The following is a 16,318-nucleotide window of genomic DNA, read 5'->3' as shown; positions in this document are numbered from 1 at the left end:
ATACTGTCCACTTGCCTGGATGGGTGCAGCTCCAACAACATTCAAGAAGCTCGACGCCATCCAGGACAAAGCAGCCCACTTGATTGGCACATTCACTCCCTCCACCACCGACGCACAGTGGCAGCAGTGTGTACCATCTACAAGATGCACTGCAGCAATGCACCAAGGCTCTTTAGACAGCAGCTTCCAAACCCATGACCTCTACCAACTAGAATGACAAGGGCAGTAAATGCATGGGAACACCACCACCTGCAAGTTTTCCTCCAAGTCACACACCATCCTGACTTGGAACTATATCGCTGTTCCTTCACTGTTGCTGGGTCAAAATCCTGGAACTCCCTTCCTAACAGCACTGTGGCCTACCCCCCATGGACTGTAGCGGTTCAAGAAGGCAGCTCACCACCACCTTCTCAAGGGCAATTAGGGATGGGCAATAAATGCTGGCCTGGCCAGTGACACCCACATCCCATGAATGAATTAAAAAAAAGTGCTGAGCGTATCAAGCATTTTTTGTTTTTGCTTCACACACTATACTGGGAGTCTGACTAATCAACAAGTTGAGGATGGCCAATAAAAGTTATCAGAACCTAATCCGTCTTTAACCCATGCCACTAGGTTCTTTATTGCTTCTTTCTCATTCCTATGTCAACCAATAAAGTAAAACAGAAAGCTTTAAATTTTGGGCTAATTCCAATATGTTCTTCAATGACATTCCGACATACAAATATATGGCTCTGCTGTGCTGAAGTGGATTTTGACCTTTAATGCTTTGTGATATTCATCAGAAAAGCAAAAGTGAAGCCCAGGTGAATTAGAACATTATCTTTTTAACTTTGGCTTATCCTTCAATATGTTTTAAAATGGAGCATAGGAGATAGGCTTTTTGTAGGAACCAAGGCTATACATACTATATATATACAGCAAAGAAACAGGTCATTTGGCCCAACCAGTTCATGGCTGTTTTCATGCTCACTTGAGCCTCCTCTCCTCCTTCCTCATCGATCAGCATAACCCTCTATTCTCTTCTCCCTCATATTCTTATCTAGCTTTTCCATAATTGCATTTATGTTATTTGCCTCAATTACTCCCTGTGGTAATGAGTTGCACATTCTTATTTATTGATCTGGAATTTAGTTACGATAAAGAAGCTTTGCTCTGGGTGAAAATTAAATTGTACACTCTTGGGCATTAGCAGATAGTTGGTACCCAGATAATAGCTGGTTAAATGTTCATTTACATTCTATACAATAATCCAACAGCACAGATTTGGGAAGCATTTAGATCATATAATAACTGTGACTGGAACTGACCAAATAGACCACAATGCCCTTTTGCAGACCAATATATTTTCATGCTCCTATGTCTGATGTAGCAGTTTAGAATAAATGCTGGGAAACCCCTCACCAGAGAAGACTAGCGCAAGTTCCAATTAAAGTTGGGATTTAAGCAGAGTCTAATGCTGTATCATTATAGTATTCAGGAGTCTTTCTGACACTTAATCTGTACAAATTTAACCCACAACCTAATGCTATCAAGTCAGTTTTCTGTTGTGATTAAGATGGTAAAATTAGATGTGGCATTTTTAATCATCATTGTCATGTGTCGCTGGCCTGGATCTGAAAGCTGAAGGCTGTTGTCATTGATGATTGTCTAAGGTCATTCCCACCTGTTAATTACAAATAAACAGATGGGCTGTATCTTGCTGGAGCAGGGCATCTCACAGCATGCTCTTTTAGATCTTTTTCTGCCCCTTCAGAGAAAATATTTTTTGCACTGGAACTGTGAGCTGATAATACCATGCGGAGAGCAACAGAACATCTGGGACCTCAATGAGTGGAGCGAACCAACAACATATTTCCATAACCAATAAGATTTAAGGAATAAGAACGAAACAGAGCAACAACAGAGGAGGGTGCATTAGTCAAATCAGATACAGAACGAGAAATAAAGAGAGGGAAAGAAATATTGGATGAAGGCAGGGAGAAAAGAGACAGAAAGGAAAAGTAAGAAAAGTGTAAAAATTTAAAATTTGACTTTTTAAAAATCTCAAACAACAATTTAGCACCAGAAGGAATGAGACTCTGCAGTTTAAATTGTTCAATTTCCTGGCCCGAGAGCTTTATTGGCATTGCATTAACAGTTATCACATGATTAAAAAGATACTGCAATGAACCCTGTGGAGATCACCAAAGGAAACTAAAAGGATCAAATCCACTGATTGACCCTAATTTATGAAACAATAACCAAACGGACAAGATTTCACTTTTATCAATTTTACTTTAACACTCAAACTAAAACCAGCATAAATTAAACATGCAATTAAATCATGGCCAAAATATACAGCCTAAAGATTAAAGGAGGGTCAGTGTCAAATTGGATTTTAAAAAATGGCTTAAAGACAGAAACAGCAAGTTGTAGTAAATAGTTGTTCATCAGACTGGAGGATGGTAGACAGTGGTGTTCCCCAAGGGTCAGTGCTGGGACCACTGCTTTTTTTGCTACATATAAAAATGACTTGGATCTTGGAATACAGAGTAGCATTGCAAAATTTGCTGAAGACATCAAACCTGGAGGTGTGGCAAACAGTGAGGATGATATAAACTGCCTGCAACAGGACATAGTTAGCCCAGCAGAATGGGCAAACAGGTAGCAGATGAATTTAATACTGACAAATGTGAGGTGTGTATTTTGCAGAAGAAATAGGGAGAGGCAATATATACTTAATGGCACAGTTCTAAAGAGTGTGCAGGTACAGAGGGACCTGGGGGTCGTACATCGATCTTTGAAGGTGGCAGGAAATATTGAGAGAATGGTTAGTAAAGCGTATGGGATCTTGGGCTTCATAAATAGAGGCATTGAGTACAAAAGCAGGGAAGTTATGCTGAACCATTAAAAAGCTCTGGTTAGGCCCCAACTGGAGTATTGTATCCAATTCTGGTCATCACAATTTCTGAAGGATATGAGGGTCCTTGAGAGGTTGCAGAGGAGATGTACCAGAATGGTTCCAGGGATGGGGAATTTTAGTTGCAAGGTTAGGTTGGAAAAGCTGGTGTTGTTCTCCTTCGAACAACGGAGATTGAGGGGAGATTTAATAGAGGTGTTCAAGATTGTGACAGGCTTAGATAGGTTAGACAAGGAAAAAACTGTTCCCATTAACTGATGGGACAAGGACACAGACTGAAGGCTTTGGACAAGGGATGCAGGACGAATATGAGGAAGAACATTTTAAAGCAGCAGGTGGTAATTTTTTTAAATTTGTTCATCAGACATGGGTGTCACTGGCTAGGCCAGCATTTATTGCCCATTTCTAATTGCCCTTGAGAAGGTGGTGATGAACTGCTTTCTTGAACTGTTAATCTGTGCTAGCGGTTTGGTACAATTGAGTGGCTTGCTAGGCCATTTCAGAGGGCATTTAAAAGTGAACCGCATTGCTACGGGGCTAGAGCTACATGTAGGCCATACCAGGTAAGGATTTCCTTCCCTAAAGGACATTAGTGAACCAGATGGGTTTTTTCAACAATCGACAATGGATTCATGACCACTATTAGATTAGCTTTTTCAATCCAGATTTATTAATTAAATTGAAATTTCACCATCAGCCATGGTGGGATTTGAACCCTTGTCCCCAAAGCATTAGCCTGGGCTCTGGATTACTAGTCCAGTGACATTACCACTACACCACCACCTCCCCAACCTAGAACTTGCTGTCGACAAGGGTGGTGGAAGTGAAGACAATCAATGACTTCAAAAGGAAAATGGATGGCCACTTGAAGGAAATAAATTTGCAGGGCTATGGGGATTGAGCAGGGGAGTCGGACTGACTGGATAGCTCCTTGGAGAGCCAACATGAACTCAATGGGCTGAATGGCCTCCTTCTGTGCCATAAACAACTCTATGACTCTGCAACATTCTACGTTAATTATCAGATGTAACAAAGATGGGTCTCACAAGTCCTCTGAATAGTCCTTTCAGCATGTATAGCCCCAAATTACAGTTACACAGTTCTTCACAACCCTGAAATTCCTCAAACACTTCTCCAGATCCTGTCTTCCAAGATGCAGCTACACTTCTCGACTGACAGCAGTTTCACTGTAATCCTGAATGCCATAGGTACAATGTTCACCCACCAAAAGAATAATGGCATACTTCTCCACAGCCTTCTCAGTTCTCCTCATGACAGACTTGATTGATGGCATGGATTCCTAGTGTCACCCATATCTGTGCCCTTCAGTGACAGCCCTGTGCACTGTATGGCTGGGTCTGGGTAATCAGTTCATCTCAACAACAGAAACCGGTCCTAAATGCAGTCTTCACTTTCTTCAAACTGCCTGTAAAACAAAACCTTCCTGCCGTCTCCTTGAATGACACTGTCTTACCCTTTTATCTGGTCCCAACAAGTTTTAGTTACCTCAGCAACCTAAAGTATTTGTTTTCAATTTCTATTAGGACATTCATTTCCAAAATAAAGAAACCACTTTTGCAACCAGGATCAATGCACCTGCCAGAGCATTCAACAAACCATCTGTTCAGATAACACTTCGCAGTGGTTTCCCATAGGCCCTGCAGACCGCAGATTCCATCACAGTATTTATTCTGTTAATTACCAGACTTAGCTTTTCAGGGTGAGTTTAATGGGCAATTAATGTGCAAACCTAACAGGTTTTTAAAAAAATAATAGGGAAGCTTAAGGTGAGATATCTGTTTTGCAACGCAAAGAGGAAGAGCAGGGTAAACCAACCCTCAAGTTCTAGAGATTCTCAACTCATGGTGTATCTCTTAACCTCCTGAATTTGCTGGCCAATTTGCACATTAATAATGGTGTGCATTGTCAACACGCTGTTATTTTTCCAGCAAGATCCAGCCCAATCTGTTCAATTCTCTTGCTATTTAGAACATATTTGTTCAATGCAAGGGATATAAGAAGCATAAATACCAGAAGTGCCAAATTGCTAGAGCAGCTAATCCAGACTATTAGAAAACCTAATTTGTCAATGGAAACTAATTAGATTACATGTTATGTGGTATTTGAAGATTATCTATGACTGTCAGGTATGACATTTACTAACCATTCACCTGCAGGATGTGGGTCTGGAGGAGCTCATCATATCCAAAAGCATGGCAGGTGTAATTCCCCATGTGGATTGTTGTAACTTTAGTAATGTAAAGGGAGCCTTCATCTCCAAAATCCTGCAAAAGAAACAGAAAAAAATCACAGTTTTATAACGAAGAACAGGCACTCCAAGCAAGAAATAAGCACACAAATGAAATATGCTCTTCAGAAAATTACAGCATTGCTAATTAATAGAATGCCCTAAAATACGAAGAATTGTTTTACTGGTTGCAATGGTTAACATAATTGATTATGATGAGAGAAAACAACAGTTGCTAATCTCATGGCCATATTGGTTTTGAAAAGCAAAAAGGAAAAGCATGAAAGGGGCTAGAGAAAGAGAGAAAAGAGGGAAAACAGTAAGGGAGAGGAAAGAATGATACAAAAATAACATTTGGCTGTCCCAAGGTCCATGTGACAGTCCACCTTGCAGTTTTCAGCCAAGGTCTTGTTTTTTGAATCAGGATGGTGCAAGAAGTATACAGTTTGTCATCACAAATCGCACATCTCATGACTTGTTCATTATGGATATCTCTGAATCAAAATGGACAATCACTCAAATCCAGAAGATATCAGACCTGAAGTGTAATGCATCACTGGTTTCCATCTCTTTGCTGGATGTTATTGTTAAGTTATTTAAATCATGGTATACAACCCCTTTAACATTTTAAGCACTCAGATAGTTTGGAGAAGAGTAAATCCCCCAGTCCAAATGCTAATGAGAAAAACACCATGTGAATTTAGAGTAGTTGTCAAAAAAATACTTCAGCATTGTGCCACAGTAAATGCTTAGGGGAAGTGAGGGTAGAACAACTGGGACTTAATTACATGCTTCTGATCCTATTATTGTACACGTAGAAACATAGAAAAATAAATGAGATATAGTCCTAAAACCCTTGTGTAGCTATAGGGCAAATAAATTAAAATTCCTTAACGTCTTGCAGTTATTTAAAAATAATTGGTAGCTTTGATGCACAGTGCCTGAAGAAAGTACATTCAAGGCAAATTTGTGCCAATTAAGAGAAGAATAATAGCATTAGAGAATGGAATGTTAGGCAAAACTTTGAACTTCTGAAGGGTGTAAAACAAGTGGTAGTGAATTGGCTGCCTGTTGTACACCCCACCTGATAATCTTATCTTTTGACGATGGTGTGAAACAAATTATGTTGGGTCAGTCATCTGTTATATAACACTCTTGATTTTTATTTCCATTGACTTGATAGGAAATTGAACTGGGAGAGATATATAATGGACAGCTGACCTCATAATGTCTGTTTTACACTATTGCCAAAAATTTAAATGTACCCATTATGCAAAAAAAAGGCAAATGAATTCCACCCCCTTGCAAGGCTGATGGGTGACTTACATTGATATCTTCTAGATCCAAGAAATTTAATATGATTCCATTGTGCTTCCAGATGATTGGTGGTCTCAGGGTGCCCTGAATAGCACATGACAATACGGCACTCAGTCCCACAGTCACTGTGGTTATACTGATCATCTTATCTTCAGGGAGACTCAGCTGAATAACCTCTGGAAAAAAAAAATACTGAAATCTCAATAAGCTAAACATTTTTAACAACCTCAAGCTAATTAAAAAAAAAATCAAAAGATCTACTTATCTACTCATAGAGTATAAAAATGGAATTTCGGATTTTCTTAAGCAAGTGAACAGCCAGGCCAATAATCTTAATTTTCCAGGAAGGAAGGAATGGTAGACTGAGAAGTACTTATTTAAACAAACAAAAAATGTTGAGGAAACTCTTCTCTTCAGTCCTCATTTCACTTCCTGAGGCACTCATGGACAGCTGCAAGCTTAGTGAGCAGTATTGTTCTTTTTCAGTGCATAACATAGCAGTAAACTGCTTATGTGCCGAAGTTTCCATTCTTGAGATAGTACTACCCAAGCAGAAGCAATCCATGCTGTGATTAATTCCTCCAGAAAAGTCATATTATTGATAAGAAATGGAACTGAAGTTCATCGGGATGAGCACAGCCTGAGATGATTAAGCACTCCACACAAGTCAAGACTGGGGTTACAGATATTGTGGGCAGTGGGTCAGGTTTGAAAAGAGGTGATGCACAGATATTCTAGAGATGAACATGATTGCCCATAGAATAAGTAAGTTTGTATATCAAACTTTACCTCAGGGATTTAAATAGCTGGAGTCCAGCCCAGGATAGGTTTATCAAATGCATTGGTTGAAGGATCAAATGGCCTTTTCTAATTTCATTTTTAAAGATGGTTTTATAGCTTTAATGAACTAATTTTTCCAAATGTACATATAGGCTTATTTATATATTTAATGCAGATGTAGCATCTTTGTTCTGTTTTTGCTGCTTTTGCATTTTCTGTTTTCTTAATTCCTGCTGTAATCAAAATTGTAAAATGAGTCCCTATAATTTTTTGATCTCCAACAGGGCTCTCTTCATTTGGTTAGTATAAGAATACAATAAATGAATGAAGATGTTTGACATGGATAGATGAAAGACTAATTTTGTTCCAACAGTCGTACTATAACTGAGATTGTGCTTTCTGTAAATAATGACGTTCACAAAGCATTGTGCACGCTGTTGCCTACAATATCTCCCTCAGTTACTCTCCTCAGATTAATTAAATTTTATTTGTTCTTGGGATGTGAGCATCACTGGCAAGGCCAGCATTAATTGCCCATCTCTAACTTCCCTTTAGCAGGTGGTGGTGAGCCACCTACAACTGAATGGCTTGCTCGCCATTTCAGAGGGCTGTTAAGAGTCAACCACATTGTTGTGGATCTGAAGTAACATATAGGCCAGACCAGGTAAGGACGGCAGATTTCATCCCCTGAAGGACATTAGTGAACCAGATGGAGTTTTACAACAATCCAGCTGTTTCATGATCATTATTAATGAGAGTAGCATTTGATTCCAGATTTATTAATTAATTTAATTTAAATTCCTCCAGCTGTTGTGGTGGGATTTGAACTCATATCTCTGCAACATTAGTTCTGGCCTCTGGATTACTAGTCCAGTAACATTACACTTTGCTACCATCCCTCCAAATGTGTCTTGTGCCAATCATCAAAAATGGTCTCTGTCACAATATACGGAGTGTGTCCATCATAACACATGGAATAGATTTTTATATTGACGTGACAATACCGTACAGGAGGCCTAATAAGGTAAGTAGGAGAACAATACCCAGAGTGGTCAAGATGCAGAAATTACTTTCAGTAAGATTATAGAGCAAGGATTAGAACCTTATTGAGTCACATCATAACCTAGTACCCTTAAATCTTCCTCCCCAGCCAGCAGAGATTTGAGGCATTTGCTGATGTTATATTAGTGGGTAGATGTTATTATAGAGCAGAGCCAACAGGAACACAGTAAAGCACACGTAGGCCAGGATCTTGTCGAGGCACAGGGCTCCCAGTGCCAGTTGAAAAGGTGGGGCCAACACCGGCTCGGCCTTTTTGTGAACCCCACAGGGCACGATTCTCCGTTATTTTGCAGGTGAAGTTTCTGGCACCAGGATCTCCATCCCTTTAAAGACGGGTATCCCGCCTCTAAGAACCGCTGGCCAATCATAGAGCCAGCAGCTCAGCAGTATTGGCAGCGCCACCAAGAACTATGGCCACGACCAGTACTGCAGATGCCTGGGTCCCAGGCCCAGGGCCGGAAACCCAGACCACAGGTAAGTGAGGCAGAGTCCCCAGGGCCAGTCCAGAAAGCTCCAGTGACAGAAGGTGCAGAGGTGGGTGTAATGTCCAGAGTGAGGGGGGTCCATCAAGATGCAGGTTTTGCTGGCAGGGATCCACCATTGGCCACAGATTGCCCATGGAGGAGGGCTTGCCCAAGCCCGCAGGGAGTGCGCCTCATTTTTTTTTTACAAGGCCCCCCTCTCCTCCATGTGGTGGAGGCACCCACCCACCGCCTTCCTCACCCCCGCCACTGGTTAGATCCCAGTGGCAGCAGGAAGAGGCCCTTAAGTGGCCGTTAATAGCTCCCAACCCCATATCCTTTCCATCACCATTCATTTACTTCCACTGTGGATTGTAGTGCCTGAGCAAAACCGGTCTTTTGAAGCCTTACAGTTAAGGCAACACAAGGATCAAAATGCTATTTTTTTTATTGGTGCCCCTCTTCACCCTAAATGAGTGCTGATGATTCGACCACCGCGCAGGTGGACAGGTAGCAAACTAATTCTGCTTTGGGTTTGGGGGCTAAACAGCCTTGTCGCACAGACCCATAGTGCTTCCCATACACACTATAACCCAATAAGCATGGTGGTCACTATAATCGTGTAATTAGCCCTACAGTTATAGTACAAAATTACAGGGTAGAAATCATCTTGGGCACTAGTGCTAATGGCCAGTGTAGCATTGACTGCCCACAATACTGCAATGGAACTGAATATCAGATGAGGTGCATAACTGGCGTCCAATGTCCTCCAATGGATTTGGGCTACTGGGCGAGACAATTTTTCTATCCCTACATTTCCAAGTGCATAATAGTGCACAGTATAATTTACATTTTCAAAAAAATAATAATTTAAAATATTTCAGTGATATTGAGTGAAAAAAATCAGGTTACAGTCAAGTCTAGTGTACAAATCACATCCTCCTGGACTCTCTCATTAACGTGTGAACTTTTCAGAGAGGCAGCAATGTAAATTCAGAGATGCCACTTATGCTTGAGTATGAGGGATACAGTAGATTTAACAGGGTCAGGGCTGCCTAATCTATTTCTTCCATTAGAATTGACTCTATCTCCCAAAACTTAATATATACCGATTTTCTTCCCTCCAGACAGGTTTGTTCATGACAAATTAACTTAACATAATCCAATTGGTCAGACAATTCCTGAAAGAAAGCTTGGCAAAGAATCAAGCTCGTTATCGAATGATTTTAGTCCAGAAATTTGACACAGGAAATTGTCAGTATTTGAAAAACCAATGCAAATACAGTTTTCCAATTTGATGACAGATGCCTCATTTTAGTCTTGGTTTCGTGGCTTCATGTTTCACTCATTCGCTCGCACATTGCCAAAAGGCTGGACAACCTGCCCTAGACCTATGCTAATGTCACAAGTAAGTGTTGAGAAAAATTTCAGGGGTGAAAAATTGGATTGCACCATTATTCAGGCATGGGGATTGCAATTCCTGACCTGGCCATGCCAATTCTGGTGGATGTTGGTAGCATGCAAATCTGGTGCTGCGCTCATTTACCTGATTGAGGCATTGTGCCAAGTCACTCCTGCGCTGCTAGCTGCCTCTGGACTCAGCAGGGAGCCTAACAACATTGTGATGATAGCAGGAAGTGCAGGCAGCCTTCTGTTCTTAAAGAAAATCTGTTCCTCTTAAAGGGAAGCTGCGCTGAATGACAGGAGGCTGCTGCTGAATATTATTGCTGCAATTCTAAAGAAGGAAAATGAAATACCAGGTCAGAGAGGGGGCTCCAGGGTCATGGATACAATGTTGGAGGCCTTAGTGATAGAGGTGGACAGGAGTAAAGACGCCATGGTTCCACAGGGGATGCCAGGCCGCCCTCAAGGGATTTGGATCAGGTGACCAGGGAGGTCAATTCTTGGCGTTTGGACCCAAGGAACTGGCAGCAGTATCACAAGAAGTTGAATGATCTCATGTGGGTAGTCAAGGTCAGTGAATTAATTTTAACATTACATCTTCCATAGAATCATAGAATGGTAACAGCACAGAAGGAGACTATTCGGCTCATCAAGTCTGTGCTGTCTCTCTGCAAGAGCAGCTTACCTAGTCCTACTTCCGTCTTTACCCTGTAGCCCTGCAAATTTTTTTCCCTTCAGATAATTATTCAGCTCTCTTTTGATGGACTTGATTGAAACTGCCTCCACCACACTCTCAGGCAGAGCATTCTAGATCGGTCCTCTGGCTCTGGATCCTCCACCAATGGGAACAGTTTCTCCCTATCTATCTCTCCAGATCCCTCATGATTTTTAACACCCCTATCAAATCTCCCCTTAATCTTCTCTTCTCCAAGGAGAACAAACCCAGCTACTTCAACCTATCCATGGAACTGAAGTTCCTCATTCCTGGAACCATTCTTGTGAATTTTTTCTGCACCCTCTCTCATGCCTTAACATCCTTCCTAATGTGTAGTGCCCAGAACTGGATACAATACTCCAGTTGAGGCCGAACCAGTGATTTATACAGGTTTATCATAACTTCCTTGCTTTTGTACACCATGTCCCTATTTATAAAGCCCAGGATCTCATATGCTTTATTAACCGCTTTCTCAACCTGCCCTGCAACCTTCAATAATTTGTGCATACATAATCTCAAGTCTCTCTGCTCCTGCACCACCTTTAGAATTGTACCCTTTCATTTATATTGTTTCTCCTCATTCTTCCTACCAAAATGAATCACTTTACACTTTTTTGCATTAAGTTTCATCTGCCACTTGTCCACCCATTTCCCCCAGCCCGTCTATGTCCTCCTGAAGTTTATCACTATCTTCCTCACAGTTCACAATACTTCCAAGTTTTGTGTCATCCACAAATTTTGAAATTGTGCCCTGTACATCCAAATTTATGTCATTAATACAGACCAAAAAAAGCAGAGGTCCTAAAACTGACCCCTGGGGAATCCCACTATATAACTTCCTCCAGTCTGATAAACAACCATTCATAACTACTCAGCAGGTCTGTGGAGAGAGAAACAGAGTTAACGTTTCAGGTCTGCGACTGTTCATCAGAACTGGCAGAAGTTAGAAATGTAACAGTCTTTGAGCAAGTGAGAGGGGGGAGGGGAGAAGTAGAACAAGAAGGAAGGACCGTGATAGGAGAGGGGGAAGAGGTTAAATGACAGATGTCATGGAACATAGAATGCAAATGGAGTGCTAAATAGTTGTAGCAAAAGACAACGCATGAGTCCAGAGGGAGTGCTAATGGCAGAATAATGAACAGGTCTGTGCGAAAGCAAACACATAAAATAAGTTAAAGTCAAGTACATGGCTAAAAAAATAAATAAATTAATTAAATTCTGTAACAATAAATATAGATAAAATAAATAAAAATCATAAGTAAACAAAAAACAAAGGGGCTCATGGACTGAAATTATTGAACTCAATATAAAGTCCAGAAGGCTGTAGAGTGCCTAATTGGAAAATGTGGTGCTATTCCTCGAGCTTGCGTTGATGTGCACTGGAACACTGCAGCAGGCTGAGGACAGAAACATGGGCATGGGAACAAGATGAGTAATTAAAATGGCAAGCAACCGGGAGCTCGGCATCATACTTTGAGCAGAGGTGTTCTGCAAAGCGGTCACCCAATCTGCGTTTGGTCTCCCCAATGCAGAGGAGACCGCACTGTTAACAGCAAATACAGTATACTAAATTGAAAGAAGTACAAGTAAATCGCTGCTTTACCTGAAAGGAGTGTTTGGGGCCTTGGATGGTGAGGAAAGAGGAGGTAAAAGGACAGGTATTACACCTTCTGCGATTGCATGGGAAATTGCCATGGGAAAGGGAAGAGTTGTTGGGGTGATGGAGGAGTGGACCAGGGTGTTGCGAAGGGAATGATCCCTTCAGAATGCTGACAGGGGAGGGAAGGAGAAGATGTGTTTGGTAAAGTTTAGTTACAGATCTGAAATGTTGACTCTATTTCTCTCTCCACAGATGCTGCCAGACCTGCTGAGTATTTCTGGCACTTTCTGTTCTCATTTCAGAGTTCCAGCATCCGCAGTATTATACTCTTATTTATTCACAACTACTCCCGGTTTCCTGTCGCTCTGCCACTTTGTATCCATGCTGTTACTGTCCCTTTTATTCCATGGGCTCTAACTTTGCTGACAAGCTTGTTCTGTGGCACTTTATTAAATGCCTTTTGGAAGACCATGTACACATCACTGCATTAAACACAATATGCTCTCAACAAATCCATGCTAGTTTTCATAATTAATCCAAATTTGTCCAAGTGACTATTAATTTTGTCCTGCATTATCATTTCTAAAAGTTTTCCCACCACATGACTGGCCTGCAGTTACTGGGCTTGTCCTTACACACTTTTTTGAATAAGGCTGTAACATTTGCATTTCTCCAGACCTCTGGCAGCACCCTTGTATCTGATGAGGATTGGAAGATTATGGTCAGTGCCTCTGCAATGCCCACCCTTACTTCTCTCAAACAAAAACAAGAAATGCTGGAACCACTCAGCAGGTCTGGCAGCATCTGTGGAAAGAGAAGCAGAGTTAACGTTTCGGGTCAGCGACCCTTCTTCGGAACTGACAAATATTAGAAATGTCACAGGTTATAAGCAAGTGAGGTGGGGGTGGGGCAAGAGATAACAAAGGAGAAGGTGTAGATTGGACAAGGCCACATAACTGACCAAAAGGTCATGGAGCAAAGGCAAAAAATATGTTAATGGTGTGTTGAAAGACAAAGCATTAGTACAGATAAGGTGTTAACGGACTGAATATTGAACAGCAGCAAGTGCGAACATGAAAAAAAACAGTGGGTAAGTAAACTGAACAAACTAAGATGAAATGAAATAAATGCAAAAAAAAGGTTGTAAAAAATGTAAAAAAGAAAAAAAGAACTAAAAATGTAAGTAAAATGGGGGGCTGTCATGCTCTGAAATTATTGAACTCAATGTTCAGTCCAGCAGGCTGTAGTGTGCTTAATCGGTAGATGAGGTGCTGTTCCTCAAGCTTGTGTTGATGTGCACTGCAACACTGCAGCAATCCCAGGACAGAGATGTGAGCATGAGAGCAGGGTGGAGTGTTGAAATGGCAAGCAACTGGAAGCTCAGGGTCCTGCTTGTGGACTGAGCAGAGGTGTTCCGTAAAGCGGTCACCCAGTCTGCGCTTGGTCTCCCCAGTGTAGAGGAGACCACATTGTGAGCAGCGAATACAGTATACTACATTGAAAGAAGTACAAGTCACTCGCTGCTTCACCTGAAAGGAGTGTTTGGGGCCTGGGATAGTGAGGAGAGAGGAGGTAAATGGGCAGGTATTACACCTCCTGCGATTGCAGGGGAAGGTGCCATGGGACGGGGACGAGGTGGTGGGGGTATTGGAGGAGTGGACCAGGGTGTCGCGGAGGGAACGATCCCTTCGGAATGCTGACAGGGGAACGGAGGGGAAGATGCGTTTGGTAGTGGCATCACGCTGGAGGTGGTGGAAATGGCGGAGGATGATCCTTTGGATATGGAGGCTGATGGGGTGGAAAGTGAGGACAAGGGGAACCCTGTCACGGTTCTGGGAGGGAGGGGAAGGGTTGAGGGCAGAGGTACGGGAAATGGGCTGGACACAGTTGAGGGCCCCGTCAACAACAGTGGGGGGGGAATCCTCGGTTGAGGAAAAAGGAGGTCATACCAGAAGCACCGTCATGGAAGGTAGCATCATCAGAGCAGATGAGTCGGAGACGGAGAAACTGGGAGAATGGAATGGGGTCCTTACAGGGTCAATATCATTGGTTGCATCAAATCCGGTCCTGGTGACTTATCAACTTTAAGTACAGCCAGCCTATCTAATACTTCCTCTTTATCAATTGTTTAGCCTATCCAGTGTCTCAACTATCTCCTCTTTCATCATGACTTGGACAGCATCTTCTTCCTAGGTAAAGACAGATGCAAAGTACTCAATTAGTACCTCTGTCTTGTCCCCTGCCTTCATGCGTAAATCCCTTTTTAGGTCTGTAATCAGCCCCACTCCTCCTTTTCCCACTCTTATACTATTTATATGCCCATAGAGGACTTCTAGATTCCCTTCGTATGGAGATTTGAAGGTGCAGCAGTTCCGGCCAGTGATCGGCGTGTGATGGCCTTCACTATCAGCTTTTAATACTTTTAATATGATTAGCATATGCAAATAAAGGTGCCGCCGCCAAGCAGCGGCGAGGCCGCAACAAGGCCTCACCGGCCCTGGTAAAATGCTGCGGGGCCTTCCAGGCGTCCAGGGTCATGGCGGGCCTCTCCCGGAAGAGTTTTCCAAGCCCCACCCACCCCCCACCCCCCCACCACGATCCCCAACATTGGAGGGCTGGTAAAATTCAGCCTGTCCACTTTTGCAGGAAGCATGGAAAAGCTGTGTACTATTCAAATGGAGAGAGATTGCAGAATTTAGTGGTACAGAGGGATCTGGGTGTCCTGGTACATGAATCACAAAAGGTTAGTGTGCATGTACAGCAAGTGATTATAATAAGAACAAGAAATGCTGGAAATACTTAGCAGATCTGGCAGCATCTGTGGAGAAAGAAGCAGAGTTAACATTTCAGGTCAGTGACCCTTCATCAGAACCAAGTAATTGGGAAGGCAAATGGAACGTTAGCATTTATTGCAAGGGCAATCGAGTATAAAAGTAAGGAAGCTTTACTGCAGCTGTACAGGACCTTGGTGAGACCACATCTGGAGGACTGTGTATAGTTTTGGTCTTCTTATTTGAAAAAGGATATAGTTGCATTAGAAACAGTTCAGAGAAGGTTCACTTGACTAATTCCGGGAAATTAAGGGCTTATCTTATGATGAAAGGTTGAACAGGTTGGGCCTATACCTGCTGGAATTCAGAAGAATGAGAGGTGATTGTAGAATTTGATTGATCTGGGTTTGATTGTACGAGTCTGTCCACTGATCTATGTTCATTGTGTTTGATTGCTTAAGCCCATGGGTGGAGCTGAAGAGTTGAAACTGAGACTAAAAAGAGACAGAGCTAAAATGTTCTACTAAACAGAGACTGTTCTGAAGAAGACATTGTACTGAGATTTTGTCGAGCTGAGATATTTTAAAGTGCTGTAAATAAACCAGTTGGTGATTTAATACAAGTGTGATAACTGCATTGTTCTGAGGTAAATCAGATATACCTAATATATCCAGCAACCCGGCATAAACATAACAAAAACATGGCTACGAGGATGATTCAACAAAACTTAATGTTACCAGCTCCAGAACCATTTCTTTCAATACTGGGAAAGCCTCCCTTGTGCTGGGAGCAATGGATTTCAGGGTTCAAGACCTACTTGCTCGCTACAGGGATGACAGTCCAGATATAGCAGTGAACCGTAAGAAAGCAATACTAGTACATTGTCTTGAAGCAGAAGGCCAGCGGATATTCGAGCAGCTCACAAAAGATACATCTACGTTTGATACGGCGGTAATTGCTCTTGAAAAATACTTCGGGCCAAAGAAAAGTGTGATGATACAGTGATACGCATTCCACCAGAGATCCCAGGGACATGGTGAGCACATTAAACAATAAGT

General features: G+C 42.0%; 1 protein-coding gene across 1 annotated transcript in view; it reads right to left on the bottom strand.

Annotated features, from left to right (window-relative positions):
- Positions 1-16,318, bottom strand: part of LOC137375713 (follistatin-related protein 5-like) — a 517,934-nt gene that overhangs the window by 70,061 nt on the left and 431,555 nt on the right. The window contains exons 5-6 of the mRNA XM_068043096.1: positions 6,477-6,643; positions 5,067-5,187 (exon numbers count right to left, since the gene is read on the bottom strand). Of these exons, the coding sequence (XP_067899197.1) occupies positions 5,067-5,187; positions 6,477-6,643 (288 nt within the window). The remainder of the gene's footprint in view (positions 1-5,066; positions 5,188-6,476; positions 6,644-16,318) is intronic.

The sequence above is a fragment of the Heterodontus francisci genome, chromosome 12, assembly GCF_036365525.1.
Source record: "Heterodontus francisci isolate sHetFra1 chromosome 12, sHetFra1.hap1, whole genome shotgun sequence".
NCBI classification, from domain to species: domain Eukaryota; kingdom Metazoa; phylum Chordata; class Chondrichthyes; order Heterodontiformes; family Heterodontidae; genus Heterodontus; species Heterodontus francisci.
Note: the sequence above shows the minus strand (reverse complement) of the source record. Positions and strands in the feature narration are given on the sequence as shown.